This window comes from Spermophilus citellus (assembly GCF_964194105.1).
Source record: "Spermophilus citellus genome assembly, chromosome: 16".
NCBI lineage: Eukaryota > Metazoa > Chordata > Mammalia > Rodentia > Sciuridae > Spermophilus > Spermophilus citellus.
Genome location: NC_138196.1, coordinates 51,802,019 through 51,816,376, shown reverse-complemented (window position 1 = coordinate 51,816,376; position 14,358 = coordinate 51,802,019). Strand labels below are relative to the sequence as shown.

The 14,358-nt window shown below is 40.2% G+C and overlaps 2 protein-coding genes across 2 annotated transcripts in view; one reads left to right on the top strand and one right to left on the bottom strand.

Moving 5' to 3' along the window:
• Nucleotides 1-2,315: 2,315 nt before the first annotated feature.
• CFAP97 (cilia and flagella associated protein 97) overlaps nucleotides 2,316-14,358 on the bottom strand; it is a 50,082-nt gene continuing 38,039 nt past the window's right edge. Inside the window, exons 6-8 of the transcript XR_014019088.1 lie at nucleotides 5,664-5,708; nucleotides 4,362-4,549; nucleotides 2,316-3,034 (exon numbers count right to left, since the gene is read on the bottom strand). The gene's annotated coding sequence lies outside the window, so the exon portion shown is untranslated. The remainder of the gene's footprint in view (nucleotides 3,035-4,361; nucleotides 4,550-5,663; nucleotides 5,709-14,358) is intronic.
• Nucleotides 9,218-13,790, top strand: SLC25A4 (solute carrier family 25 member 4). Its single transcript, XM_081268878.1, has 4 exons — nucleotides 9,218-9,445; nucleotides 10,763-11,249; nucleotides 11,766-11,906; nucleotides 13,331-13,790. The coding sequence occupies exons 1-4, from the start codon at nucleotides 9,335-9,337 to the stop codon at nucleotides 13,486-13,488; spliced, it is 897 nt and encodes a 298-aa protein (XP_081125004.1). The 5' UTR covers nucleotides 9,218-9,334; the 3' UTR covers nucleotides 13,489-13,790.

Sequence of the window (14,358 nt, the reverse complement as noted above, 5' to 3'; positions counted from 1 at the left end):
AGAATGGGAAATTATACTCCATCTATTTATAATGTGAAAATGCATTCTACTATCATATAAAAATAAATAAATAAAATAGCTCTCTTTATCCCTTTGTATTCTTTCTTCCTATTATGTGTTTGTCTATCTTTTCACCTTTAACTTATTTACATCTCCCCATTGGAAGTGCATTGCTTATGGTAGCATATGCTTGAGTCTTGCATTCTTATCCTACTTGACGATTTTTTGCTTTTACTTAAATTTTTTTGTCCACTATTTTGAGGTCACTCCTTTATGTCTTAAGTATATGGAGGGATTTTTCCCTTTAGTTTTGTGTCCTTTTAAAAATTTTATTTATTTATTTTAATTAGGTATATATGACAGCAGGATTCATTTTGAGTCATTATACACAATTGCAGCACAACTTTTCTCTGGTCGTACACGAAATAGCATCACACCATATGTGCAGTTATACTTGTACCTAGGGTAATAATGTCCATCTCATTCCACCATCTTTCCTGCCCCCATGCATCCTCCCCTCCCCTCCTCATTTTTCCCATGCCCCCATTATGGATCAGCATCCACTTATCAGAGAGAACATTTGGCCTTGGGTTTTTGGGGATTGGCGTACTTCACTTAGCATGATATTCCCCAATTCCATCCATTTACCTGAAAATGCCATAATTTTATTCTCTTTTAATGCTGAGTAATAATACATTCTGTATAGATGCCACAGTTTCTTTATCCATTCATGTATTGAAAGGCATCTAGGTTGCTTCCACAGTTTTGTGGCCTATTGACAGGGTTTTAAGATTAGAAATTTTGAGTATTATTTTGTGAATAGTTGTATGTGGTCTCCCTCTAGTGGTCACAATGAACAATGTGATGAAATCTAACAATTCCTGAGCAGAACTTTTTCAAGCTACAAATATTTGACAGTTTATTATTAACTTAAGTGTTTTCCATAGCGATGAATAAAATGGTGTCATAGTCCTGAGAGACAGTGAGTGCGTACGTAGGCCAAGAGGAGGAACCTGGTACTCTCAGAACTCAGCAAATTAGTAGCTGCCTAAAATACTAACAGTTTTGGAGTTATTAGCTCCTTGATGTGTAATTCAGAAACACATATAGTGATTTGCATAGGCTAGTCATGGTAAGTAAGTAGTGGAAATTTTCATTATATCCAAAAGAAGGACAAGTTGAAAGCATAAGATAGTAGGGGGGAAAAAACTTAAAATATGTGCAGTCATTTCCTCACATTATCCCTTGAATCCGTAACTATTTCAAAATAAAGCTTAAAAAATATTAGTGGTCATGACAAATGGAAATGGATCCAGACTCTGTATTCTCTATATTTAAAAGAGTAGAGGGCTGGGGTTGTGGCTCAGCAGTAGAGCACTCGCCTAGCATGTGTGAGGCCCTGAATTTGATCCTCAGCACCACATGAAAGAAACAAAGATATTGTGTCCAACTACAACTAAAAAAAATAAATATTTTAAAAATTTTAAAAATAGAAGTATCAACTTAGATTTGGGAGGTTGAAGACAGGGGCACTTTACCACCAAGATAATACCCTCAGCCCTTTTTATTTTGAGATAGGGTTTGGCTAAGTTGCTGAGAGTCTCACAGCGTTGTGGAGACTGACCTTGAACTTGCGATCCTCCTGCCTTTGTCTCTCAAGTCCCTGGGATTACAGGTATGCACCACCATGCCAAGCTTCAACTTGGATTTTTTTTAAAAGGGAAAATACAATATAATGGTCTTCAGAAGTCATGCCCAAAGCATATAGAATGGAATAGAAAAAAAGAAACCAGACCTATACTAAAGGGAAGCAGATGTTGCTCTATTAATTTAGGGGAAAGCACTGCTACAAATAAAAAGGGCGAAAACTTAATGAGAAAAAATTTAATTTACACACAAAAAAACAGCTAATATCTTTCATGTTTTTCAAAACCTTGAGACATATAAAGGAGAATTTGACAGACCTCTGAGGAGAAATTAATTAACCCACTATTAAAATGTCTATGATTTTATATGGCAGATACAGATAATAGAAAATCACGTTTCTGCTAATATAATTACTCTTAGTTTATATGATAAAATTCTGTATATTTCATATAGCCACCTACACACAAAAAATTTCACTGACTCCTGGGTGTTCCAGCATTAGAAGAATTTGAGGATCATTGCTTTAGAAGTTGAAATAGAGTTGGGCACGGTGGCACATGTCTGTAATCCCAGCTACTAGGGATGCAACTTAGTGAGACCCTGTCTCAAAATAAGACTGGAGATATAGCTTATTGGTAAAGAGGCCATGGGTTCAATTCCCATGGGTGGTGTGTGTGTGTGTGTGTGTGTGTGTGTGTGTGTGTGTTGAAGTATAGTATTTCTCTATTCATTCAGTGAACATTTATTGAATAACTATTGTTTAATGTTTCATGAGTTTACACATTAAAATAGCCACTCATGGCTCCTATTCATTTAATGTAGCCATTTAATAAAAATGTGTAGGTTAGAGTTTCATAGAGCTTTGTAGGGAAAACTGCCCTTTATGGCAGTTCCCTCTCTCATTGTCTCTCTCTCTTTTCTCTCTCTGCTCTTTTATTTAAATCTGAATCTCCTCCTTAAAGATACGTGCTTGATGGAATGAGGATCAGTGTAGAGTTTCTAAAATTCTGATGTCTTTAGTATGAGTTGCCTTTTTCAAATAGGCAAACATGATAGCAAGAACAAATATGGGTTGGCAAACTCAACAGCGCAAGACAACTTAATTTTTACTAAAGGGCTCATTCTACCAAGTGATAGGAACAATTTGCATCTCCTTTTCTCTCTTGTTCTTTTCTGCGAATGACATCTAAATTCAGCGGTTTCTGCAGGGCTAAAGGATGGGAAAGGGAGGGGCATTTGGTCTGGCTCTCCATCTGCCCATGCTGACATCAACTGCCAAGTCCTTTTCCCTCTGGTCCTCAGTCATAGCTCCATAAATGTCACTTCTGACACGTTCCTCACTTCCAGCCAGGTCTGACTTGCTGACTTTGGTGTCACTCTGCAGCTCCTGAAAACACACAGGGTCAGGAAGAACTTAATGGGTTATGTCAGGTCCCTTCCACCAGCAGGCTAAGCTCCATGTGCTGGGCTTTGTTCTTCTGCTCTTTTATCATCACTGGACTAGCTGTGGGGCTGCTTCTGCCCTGAGTACTAAAACACCACCCAGCAATTTCTTTCCTAGCATCTTGCGGCTTCCATGGACTGGGGCACAATATAGAGCCCTTGTTTCTCAGGATCCAGACTAGCATCTAGTTCTTTGTTTTCCCTCTCACCTTCTTCCTTTCTCCCCTGGTTTGGGAAAACTTCATGTAATCTTTGAAAGGATGGGAGGGCAGAAAGTTTTTGCTTCCCTTTGGTATTCTGCTCAATCGACTATGGATGCTTGAATTTTTCTCTTCCTTTGGAAATTACAATGCCAAGAACAGTCTCTCTTTTCTTAGCTTTTTGAGTGTTCTCTTTTATTTGTGGCAATGACACAGAATGTCTAGTTGATTGTTTGAGGAAAGTGTCCTGGGGCAAAAGAAAGCATATAAAAATATGAAAAAACCTTACACATATTGTTCTTTGATAGTACAGACAGTAAAAATTATTTAATGCTGGTTTTAATAACAGGCTTGAAGTGTTTTTAAAAAATGAGTGATAGGGAGTTGGGGTTGTAGCTCATTGGTAGAGCGATTGCCTAGCATGCATAAAGCACTGGGTTTGATTCTCAGTACCATATATAAATAAATAAATAAATAAATAAAATAAAGGTCCATCAACAACTTAAAATTTTTAAAAAATATCATTGGTAGGGGGTATGAAACATTAAACACTAGGGAATGTACATTTTCAAAATGTACTTAGAAAATCAATTAATTTGACCCCAGTGAGTGATGACTTCATTCATAGAGGTTGATTGTCAATGAAACCAGAAGATGTCAACAAGGAAAGTAGATCATTACAGTGGGAAGCCATTATACATTTAATTATACCATAAAATACTAAATATGCATGTTGGAGTCTCAGATAAAGTAAGGGGATGCTAAGACTGGGGGTGGGAGAAGGGAAGTTCTGAATCTGTCTTGAGGAAGTACAGGATCTGCCTGTGTTGGTGAGAGTTAGCTACACATCTGAGCATGCTCCAGTAGCCCCAGGGCCTCCAGCAACCACAGGGCCAGACTTCTCCAAGAAGCATAGGGCCTTCTGGGAGAGTCCCTTTAACTGTCTTTTCTATGAATCAGTGAATTCCCAGCCCTCCCCCACACTTGATATCCTTTAATAAGACCCAGAATTCTCCTAACAAAACTTTTTATTTCATAAAATTTATAAAATGTTAAAATACAAGTTCTAACCAAGGTAGCACATTAAGGGTCATTCATCCGGAAATACAAGCAGGGCCTCTAGGGAGACCCTTCCCATTGGAATGGCAGTGCCTCTACTCCTTGCAGGTATGCTTCTTCACGGTGGCACCTCACTCTTTGAGCTCTGTATCTCCAGGCCACTAGAATGTTTGGGGTCTAAGCAGGCACTCCTTGATGCTCTTAGAGAGATGGAAAGAGGAAAAAAATGAATGAATGACTTGAGAATAAATGGTTTAGATCATCTTAATTCTTATGGGAAAGAGTAGGAGGGAAATGGATACTCGAGGGAATTAATTGACCATGAAAGAGTAAAAAAGTTCTAGAATAAATAACTAGGTTATAAAAGAAAAGACAAGTGTTGTGATTTCTTACTTTTGCTTTGCATTAGCTAACTGCTAGTGGTTGGAGCATTTTGCATGAATATTCATGATTTCAGAAGAGTGTGTGTGTGTGTGTGTGTGTGTGTGTGTGTGTGTGTGACAGAGAGACAGAGAGAGAGAGAGAGAGAGAGAGAGAGAGAGAGAGAGAGAGAGAGATTATAAAGAGTGTATTCATTGAGGTATTGTTCTAATTCATTAATCTCACCTGGGCAAGAATTGTGGGGAAATACTCACTTGTTTTGTTCTGTCCTTTCAGAGCAGTAGGTCAAGGTGAAGGTGTCTACTAAGTACCTTTGATTAACATTCAGCAATTCCCATGTAGTCTTTTTGTTGTTGTTGTTGTTAGTATCTTTATCTTACATTTATGTGGTGCTGAGGTGCTGAGGATCAAACCCCATGCCTCATGCATGCTAGGCGAGCACTCTACCACTAAGCCACAACCCCAGCCCCGCCATGTAGTCTTATACAATCAAAGCATAAAATTTTGATACTCTTTGCTTAATACTGAAATTTGCCATGTAGTGTGTTCTAATTCTTATTAGTTTTAGATGCATATCTGCACATGGGTATTATTACATCCTTACCATCATCAGCAAATCCTTCTATTTTCTTATGAGTTTTACTCATTAACAGCTCCCATTCTATATTCCCAATTTGGTAAAGAGACTGATTGTGTAAAAGTTTTCCCTGAAAATCCAAGAAATGAGCTCACTATACTGTTCTTATTTCGAGGGAGCCCCAGTCCTCTGGCCTCCAGGATGCCATGTCACATTGGAAAGCAGAGTTTTTCCCCTTATCTTTTAGCCTCCTTGTTCATTCTCATGCTGGCAGAAAGTCACTGAGCACTGGGCTGGCGGGAACACGTGTTCTGCAGAGCACCATTCTCTCCTCGGCCTGTGTAAATGATACTTACATCTTGTGATCACAGGCAGCTCATGCTCCCGAGGGCATCTGAGGTCTTTTTTCTGAGAAAGTCTACAGAGGGAGAGGACAGTGCATGGGATTCTTTGGAAAACCTTCTGTCAATAATTCCAGCTATAGCTTCCCCTATGTAATAGGAGAATTGCAGAACAGCCAAGGATAAATAAAATATCTCCTACTCAGAAAATATCAGATATCATGATGGATAAAATTAGACATAATAAAGATGATAATATTTTCTGAATGAATGAATATATTAAGTTAATATTTAATTTAAACATCATTAAAAATCTTGTCATGGTTGTTTAATACTTGAACAACTTCACAGTAAAAATAAATCCAGATACATTAGCAGACAAAACTTTCTATTTTTTAAAGTATTTGTAGACTCACATATCTTTTTTTTTTTTTAAAGAACTGTGATCAAGAACGTGTGTCATAGTATGGAGATTTTATAAATTAAAGCTATTATTAGAACTTAATTTGTGGCAAATTAGAATTAGTAAAATAAGACAAATAATAGAAGGAATGTCTACTTAGGATTTAGTTCAGACTGGTACGGAGAAAAAATTGCATCAATATCTCCTTACTATCTATAATGTAGTTTTACTTTTAAAAAATAACCGAAAAGTATTTTTCTTCCCAAAGCAGAAGAAAATAGACTAATATACCTAGGAAGGCAAATAAACCAATATATCTCTAAGAAAGATATATTTACATCAAAACTTAAAGATCTGTTCATATTTAAATAAATAACACTGATTGGGCTGGAGATGTGGCTCAAGCGGTAGCGCACTTGCTGGCATATGCAAGGCACTAGGTTCGAACCTCAGCACCACATAAAAATAAAATAAAGATGTTGTGTCCACCGAAAACGAAAAAATAAATATTAAAAAATTCTAATAAATAAATAAATAACACTGATAAACCAATATGATAAAACAAATGTCAAAAGGAGAACAACAAAATGAAAAATACTGAACACATATTTACTGCCTCAAATATATAAAGAACTATTGTTAATATAGATAAGCACTACTTTCACTCTCTAGCAGTGGTCAATAAAGATTAAAAGTTTACACAAAATTTAACTCCTCTCAAATTAAATTGGATCATATAGAATAGGTACAATTTTATAGTGATTAAAGAGATGCAGAATAGAATTCATAAAATGGAATAAGTAACAAAAAGATGCTTTTAAAAAAAAGTAAGCCAGTGTTGGAGAAACCAGAGCCCATCTTCATATTTCTTTTCTTTTCTTTTCTTTTAATACTGGAGATTGAACCTGAGGGGAGCTTTGCCACTGAGCTACATCCCCAGTCCTTTTTATTTTTTGCTTTGAGACAGGTTCTCCCTAAGTTGCTGAAGGTCCTGCTGAATTGCCAAGGATGGTCTCAAACTTGAGATCCTCCTGTCTCAGCCTCCCAAGTTGCTGAGATTAAAGGATTTTGCCATTGTAACAGGCATGGTGGGTCCATATTTTTGAAGGGCAATTTGCTAATATGTAGAAGGACCTACAACACTTTAAAAAATCTTTAGCTTATCCATTCCATTTTTCAAACATATAAGAAGAAAAAACCTTGAAGGAGAAGTTGAAATTTGTGCAAAAGTGATTTTAGCATTATTTTTCACAATAAAACATAAGAAACATCTGGAAAGCACAACCAAAAGTAAAATGTTCAATTTTTTTTTAAAGAGAGAGAGAGAGAGAGAGAGAGAGAGAATTTTTTTTTTTTTTTTTTTTTTTTTTTTTTTTTTTTTAGTTTTTGGTGGACACAATATCTTTGTATGTGATGCTGAGGATCGAACCTGGGCCGCACACATGCCAGGTGAGTGCGCTACCGCTTGAGCCACATCCCCAGCCCCAAATGTTCAATATTAACAGGATGGAATGTAGAGCACTATTATAACCAAAAATGACTAACATGTGGATTATGTTGATTCATGAAAATCTGCTTACAAAGCTGTGATAAAGAAAGCTGAACTGTTAGGACCTAGGAGATGGGCCATGTTTTACTTTGTTGAATCCACAGGGCCAAACTTAATCGCTGGTACACAATCAATGCTCAATAAGTATTTGTTAAGTGGATTTATAAGGGCCTTTTCTGCTTGTCTATCTTTCTGTCTGCTCTGAACTCTGGCAATTTTGCAATAGTACCTCGCCTTCATGAAGCTCACCTTGATTTCCAAACCCTCGCTTGCCCTGACCTTGCATGAAAGCATACCCTCCATGGTCCTGGCACCCAACTGTTGACCTCTGCTCTACTGAAGTCTTTAGGCCCAGAGTGACACACAGCTGCAGCTCAATAAACACCTAACATCATGTCTGCATGTATCAGCAAGAGTAACAAATATTTGTGAAAAAAAAGAATAAACTGTCAAATGTACAAGATAACATTAGTAAACATGTGGAAAAGAACTGAGTAATGAGTTTAGAGATAAAAATTAATTATAATCATTTCAGGAGGAGGAATCGCAGTATTTGAACATCTGAGGGGTTATTTGAGCTGTATTAAGGAAGAAAAACAAAAGCAAGCAAACAAAAAAGGTAAGGAAAACCAAAGCCTTCATCAACATACTTTTAAAAAATTAATTGTAAACCATTTTCTGAGACTAGATAGGTCTCTTCAACTATGGCTACTTTATACAAGGAGGTCAATACAGCCAAGGATTCGACCTTCTCTTAAAAGATTGACAGTTCTAACCCTCAAGAAGGCGCCAGCTAATTGAGAATATCCTGCTCAGAATATGGGCTGAGATTCCATTGAGAACTGATGTACACAATAAACCCTTTATGGACTTACAAACACAGTCAGCCTCCCCCCCCCCCCCCCCCCCGCGCGCACACACACACTTTGCTAAAACAAGCATTCACAGAGTCGCCCTGGCATCCGGTCTTTCCTACCGGGCTGAATGCAGGGCACTTAAATATTTGGTCACAGAATGAATGATTGAACGACTGAATGAAAAGATCTCAGACACAGTAGATTGCCAGATTATATGAAGCAATCACGGCATCAAGTGACTTAGTATTTATTTGGGAAGACTGTCATTTATTTGCCAGAGCGCACAGCTCTGATGAGGCCCAAATCCAGGTATTGACTCTGGTGAGGGCAGCCTTTGCAAAGCAGAAAATAAGCTGAAATCTCTTGGCCCGCAGCGCGTCCCATGGAGCCCCGAGGTGAAAGAAAGCCCTGCTGGAGGCTGCGGGTCCCGTGTCTGTACCCAGGTCGGCCCCAGGCTAAGCCCTCTTGTGCTATAAATATAGCTGCCCACATGCTGCAGTGACACGGTGTTCCCGTTGCTAGCTGGGACAGATAACATGAATTTGCCCTTTAAATGTCCCAACCTGAAGGTACAGCCCCCGGCCCAATCCTGCCTCCCGGAAGCGCCTTCGCCCCCAATGCCCTCTGCATAGGAGGGGGACAAGTAGCGGGGTGTCCAAGCACCTGCTCAGCCAATGCGCAATGGGCGCGCTGGTCCAGGGCCCTCCTCTTCTCGCGAGAGACCGGGCGGGGGATATAAGGAGGGCTGCGGGCAAAGCGACCGGCCCCTTCGCATCGCGCAGGGACGGAGACGGGGTGGCGGTGCCTGGCGCGGGCGTAGGCGAGAGCGCGAGCGCGAGCGCGACTCCTTGCAGATTGGGTGCGCCCGACTGTCATCATGAGTGATCAGGCACTCAGCTTTCTAAAAGACTTCTTGGCAGGTGGCGTCGCCGCTGCCGTCTCCAAGACTGCGGTGGCCCCCATCGAGAGGGTCAAACTGCTGCTGCAGGTAAGGACGGCGAGCTGGCGCGGGCGCGGGCGCAGCGAACCAGGGGCGGTCCCGGCAGGGTGACGGGATGCGGCGCGAGCCGTTGCGACGTGGGGACGCGGGGACGCGAGCACCGCAGAAAATCAGTGCTAGGCCACGGGCCCGGCCTACGCGAAGAGGAAGGTGCCCTCTGCGTAGAGACAGGTCCGGCGTCAGTAGCAGATTCCTGGTGTCGGGTGGCGCCCAAGGTTCGGGTGTCTATATATGGAAACCCACCCGGAGTCGGTTTGCAGTGAGCCAGATTCTGCGCCTGGGGCAGCAGAGACACTCCGCTCAAGGTCTCTCAGACCAGCCTTACCTTTTGATTTTCAACATCCCTTGAACCTTTTTATCTGCATCCACCTTTTACAACAAGAACATCGAATTAATCATGATTACTCAAGAACTTAATGTCTCACGCACTGTGCTATCGACATATTATTTCATTCATCTTCAATCTTTGTAAGATAAAAATTATCCCCCCCCCATTTTATAGACAAAGAAAAACAGGTTTTTAGAGATTAAGGAATGATTTTCAGAATAAATTCAGAGCACTTTATCCCCGAATTTTTATCTCCCCTACCTGGTTATTGAATGGCTTATAATCTTCGGACCATCTAACCTGTTTTTCTCCATCTGCCCAAAAGACAAGGCCTTCTCAGTTGGGAATAGTCCAATCTGGGAATCAAAATAAGCAACAACAAAAACCCCGACCTACCACAGCAACAAACCCCCTAATAATTGATTACTTGTATAATCTGCTTGAAAATTTTCAGCCTCTATTTCCTAGTGGGTTTATTCTCCTTCCTGTGAGAGTACTACTCAGATCCTTGTCTCCAGGGAGACCAGTGTGGCATTGAAAAATTGTCACCTTCTGCTCACTGTGTCTATTAAGTCTGGAGCCCTTTGTGGGCAGGGATCTTTATTCATTTCTATTTCCCAATAAACCCTGAGGGAAAATGTAATAAATAAATATCTTTGCACAATTAAATCACCTTTTTAGTTTGCGAGTGAACTTTTCCCTCAAATGTTCTGAATAAGTGAAGCAAAATTGATTTTTTTTCCCCTTGGCTTCTTTTCCAAGTAACTAACATATTCATCAATGTTTCCCTCATATTTGATTTCCTGATATTTTTTGAAAAGGAAATTGGAATTCTCTCATGCATGCCTCTTGAGGGGGGAAGGAATGGGAAAAAAAGGAGGGGGTTGTCAAGAAAGTCCAAAATTGTCTTTTTCTTCTGTCCTTCCCTTCCCTCTATCTTGCCTGTCCTCTGTCACCCACCCCCATCCTCCCCCCAGGTCCAGCATGCCAGCCAACAGATCAGTGCTGAGAAACAGTACAAAGGGATCATTGATTGCGTGGTGAGAATCCCCAAGGAGCAGGGCTTTCTCTCATTCTGGAGGGGTAACCTGGCCAACGTCATCCGTTACTTCCCCACCCAAGCCCTCAACTTCGCGTTCAAGGACAAGTACAAGCAGATCTTCCTGGGGGGTGTGGATCGGCATAAGCAGTTCTGGCGCTATTTTGCTGGTAACCTGGCTTCTGGTGGGGCAGCTGGGGCCACCTCCCTCTGCTTTGTCTACCCGCTGGACTTTGCTAGAACCAGGTTGGCTGCTGATGTTGGCAAGGGTGCCGACCAGCGTGAGTTCAGTGGCCTGGGCAACTGCCTTACCAAGATCTTCAAGTCTGATGGCCTGAAGGGTCTCTATCAAGGCTTCAATGTCTCTGTCCAGGGCATCATTATCTACAGAGCTGCCTACTTCGGAGTCTATGATACCGCCAAGGGTGAGAGAAGGGTATCAGGGAAGGAGGGTGTGCGGAAAGGAAACTTGGGGACCTATAACTCACAGAGGGCTTTATATGTATGGACCCTGTTCTTTTCTAGTGTCTGAGTTAAACTGGTGCTTCTGCATGGGGAGATTATATGGTTTGGATGAATTAATAGCTAAAGGATTCTCTATATCCTCTACTGGAGTAAACTCTGGCTTGAGTTATTCAGAGACTTAGCCAAGTCGCCTAACTCCCTTCTGACACAGTTGTATCAGTTACCCAGTTTAACCTCAACATGCAGAACTTTTAACTTCATCACGAAGAACTCTAGCTTCCCAGGATCTATAAAGGGCAACAACCAACTTCTGTTGGCTTCCCCCTTGTATGTGAGATATCTTCACAAAGGGCAGGTTCTTCCAGAACTCCTGGAGTTGGGGGTGCAATAGCCTGTCTTCCCCTACAACTGGTGTTTTGCTGAATTGCAGAGAGGAATCCATTCATGGTGATTTGGCTTCTTGACTCTGCCCATAGGGATGTTGCCTGATCCTAAGAACGTGCACATTATTGTGAGCTGGATGATTGCCCAGACTGTGACAGCAGTCGCTGGGCTGGTGTCCTACCCCTTTGACACTGTTCGTCGTAGGATGATGATGCAGTCTGGCCGGAAAGGGGGTAAGTATGAGCGCTACTGACCTGAATCTTCCTTGCTCTTTACCTGTGGAGGACACTCTTTGATGCTTCCTTTAATTCTCATTATTATAAATTAAATGGTAAAATTATTTGATAAGGACTTAGGGAAGAAAAACTATAATTAATTCCCCCTAACATTCTCAACTACTCCTTTAGGGAAAAGAATTTTTTCTTTTTATTAAAGAGATGATAAGAACATAAAAATGAGATACTCAGAGAACTTAACCAGGTCTCTAGCATTATTAAAGAGACCTTATGCCCTCCTTCCTTAGAGCTTGTTGCAGAAACAAGGAAAAAGAAGTAATTGGTTAGTTGATTGAAAAGGAGATGGTTTCCTTATTTAGTTTTGTGTGGGCAGTTGAGGAATGGATACTGGGGGTGGAACCCAGAGGTACTCTACCACTGATGTACATCCCCAACCCTTTGTATATTTTGAGAACAGGGTCTTGGTAAGTTGCCCAGATGGACCTTAAACTTGTGATCTTAATGCCTTAGTCTTTCTTGTTGCTGGGATCACAGGCATGGTCCACCATACCTGGAAGTTATTTTTTCAAGTATTAGTGGGAGAGAGAACATTTTAACTGAAGGAGAGGTGGTCTGAAACAATCTTGCTTTTTTTTTTTTTTTTTTGGTGTGGGGGATTGAATTCAGGAGCACTTAACCACTGAGCCATAACACCAATTCCTACCCCTTTTTTTCTTTTATATTTTATTTAGAGACAGGGTCTCATTGAATTTCTTAGGCCTTGCTAAGATGCTGAGGTTAGCCTTTTTCTTTTGAACTTGTGGTCCTCCTGCCTCATCCTCCCAAGCTGCTGCGATTACAAGTGTGCATGCTACCACACCTGGCAAAGCAATCTTTTTTGTTGTTTGTTTTTGTGATGCTGGGGATTGAACCCAGGAACTTGTGCATGTGAGGCAGGCACTCTACCAACTGAGCTATATTATCCCCAGCCCAGCAATCTGTTTTGATAGAAAAAGTTTTCACTTCTATAGGTTAAAGTGTATGAAATTGTCATTTCTTAAAAAAAAATAGTAGTTTCATATGGTCCAACCTAATATTTATATCTTTTTATTTTAATTGTATAATTTTAGGCAGTATAATCTATTAGGTCCAGTTTTCTCTCCATAAAAAGGTAACTACACAGCATAATACTCCCACTCCACCCTGCTACCTTCTTGTTCGATAGTGTGTGAATTTTCCTGATCTTCAGTGGCCTAGAGTTAGAGGAGTAGGAATGATAGGAAACCCAGTCTAGCAGTTATATAAGGAAGGAGAATGTCCCATAGGGCTGGGCTTCATGTTCAGGTGACCTCAGTTTTGTAAAACTGGGAATACTGCATGTCGAAATCCTGGCAGAGGAAGTCTCTTCCTTATGGAGCCCTTACCCTTGTTTGTCTCCACAGCTGATATTATGTACACAGGGACAATTGACTGCTGGAAGAAGATTGCCAAAGATGAAGGAGGCAAGGCTTTCTTCAAAGGTGCCTGGTCCAATGTATTGAGAGGCATGGGTGGTGCTTTTGTATTGGTATTGTATGATGAGATCAAAAAATATGTCTAATGCAATTAGAACTCAAGTTCACTGTGAGCCAGTGAACTTGATTCACAAATTCACAGATCCATTATGTGGTTTAATAGACTATTTCTGGGGAAATAAAAAGATCTGGGATAACACCAGACTGAAAGGAATACCTCAGGAAAAAAATGCTTCACTGAGTGTTCATTAAACCACAAATGTATTTTGTATGTATTTTACATTTAAATTTCCACAGCAAATAGAAAATAACTTATCATACTTGTATGATTAACTGAACTGATAATGAATAACTGAATGTGAAACATCAATAAAGACCACTTAATGCATGTTCTCTAATTTATTGAACTCTTATTAACAAAAATAAGACCATACATGTGTATGTTCTGGTATGACTCACTTATCAGTGGCCAAGGCTCTCTGTGTCAGATATTATGCTGATTATGTGAGTTACACAAGCACAGATAATGTTATGCATTATCTTTATCTTTGCTTTAAGAGTTACTGTAGGTTTAAATTGGCTTCCATAGGACCACCTTATTTTATGCACTTTCATGCAGGCTTTAGGAATTCTGAGATTTTGCTAAATAGCTTTGTATCGAAGTTTTAAGAATTTTGTTTGGAAGTGCATTTTAATCCCTTTAGAGAATTATGGTAACTCAAATTTAATGACAAGTAGACAGTACTCATTGAAAACAATTTGAGCTGATATAACCAAGTACCACACACTGGATGGCTTATAAATAGAAACTTATTTCTCACAATTTTGAAGGTCGGAAGCTTAAGATCAGTCTGCTTGGGTTCTGGTGAGGGCCTTATTTTTGACTTCTGCTATCTTCATGGAGGAAAGAAAGCAAGAGAGTTGATGGGTTCCCTTGTTTAAGGGCCCCAATTCCA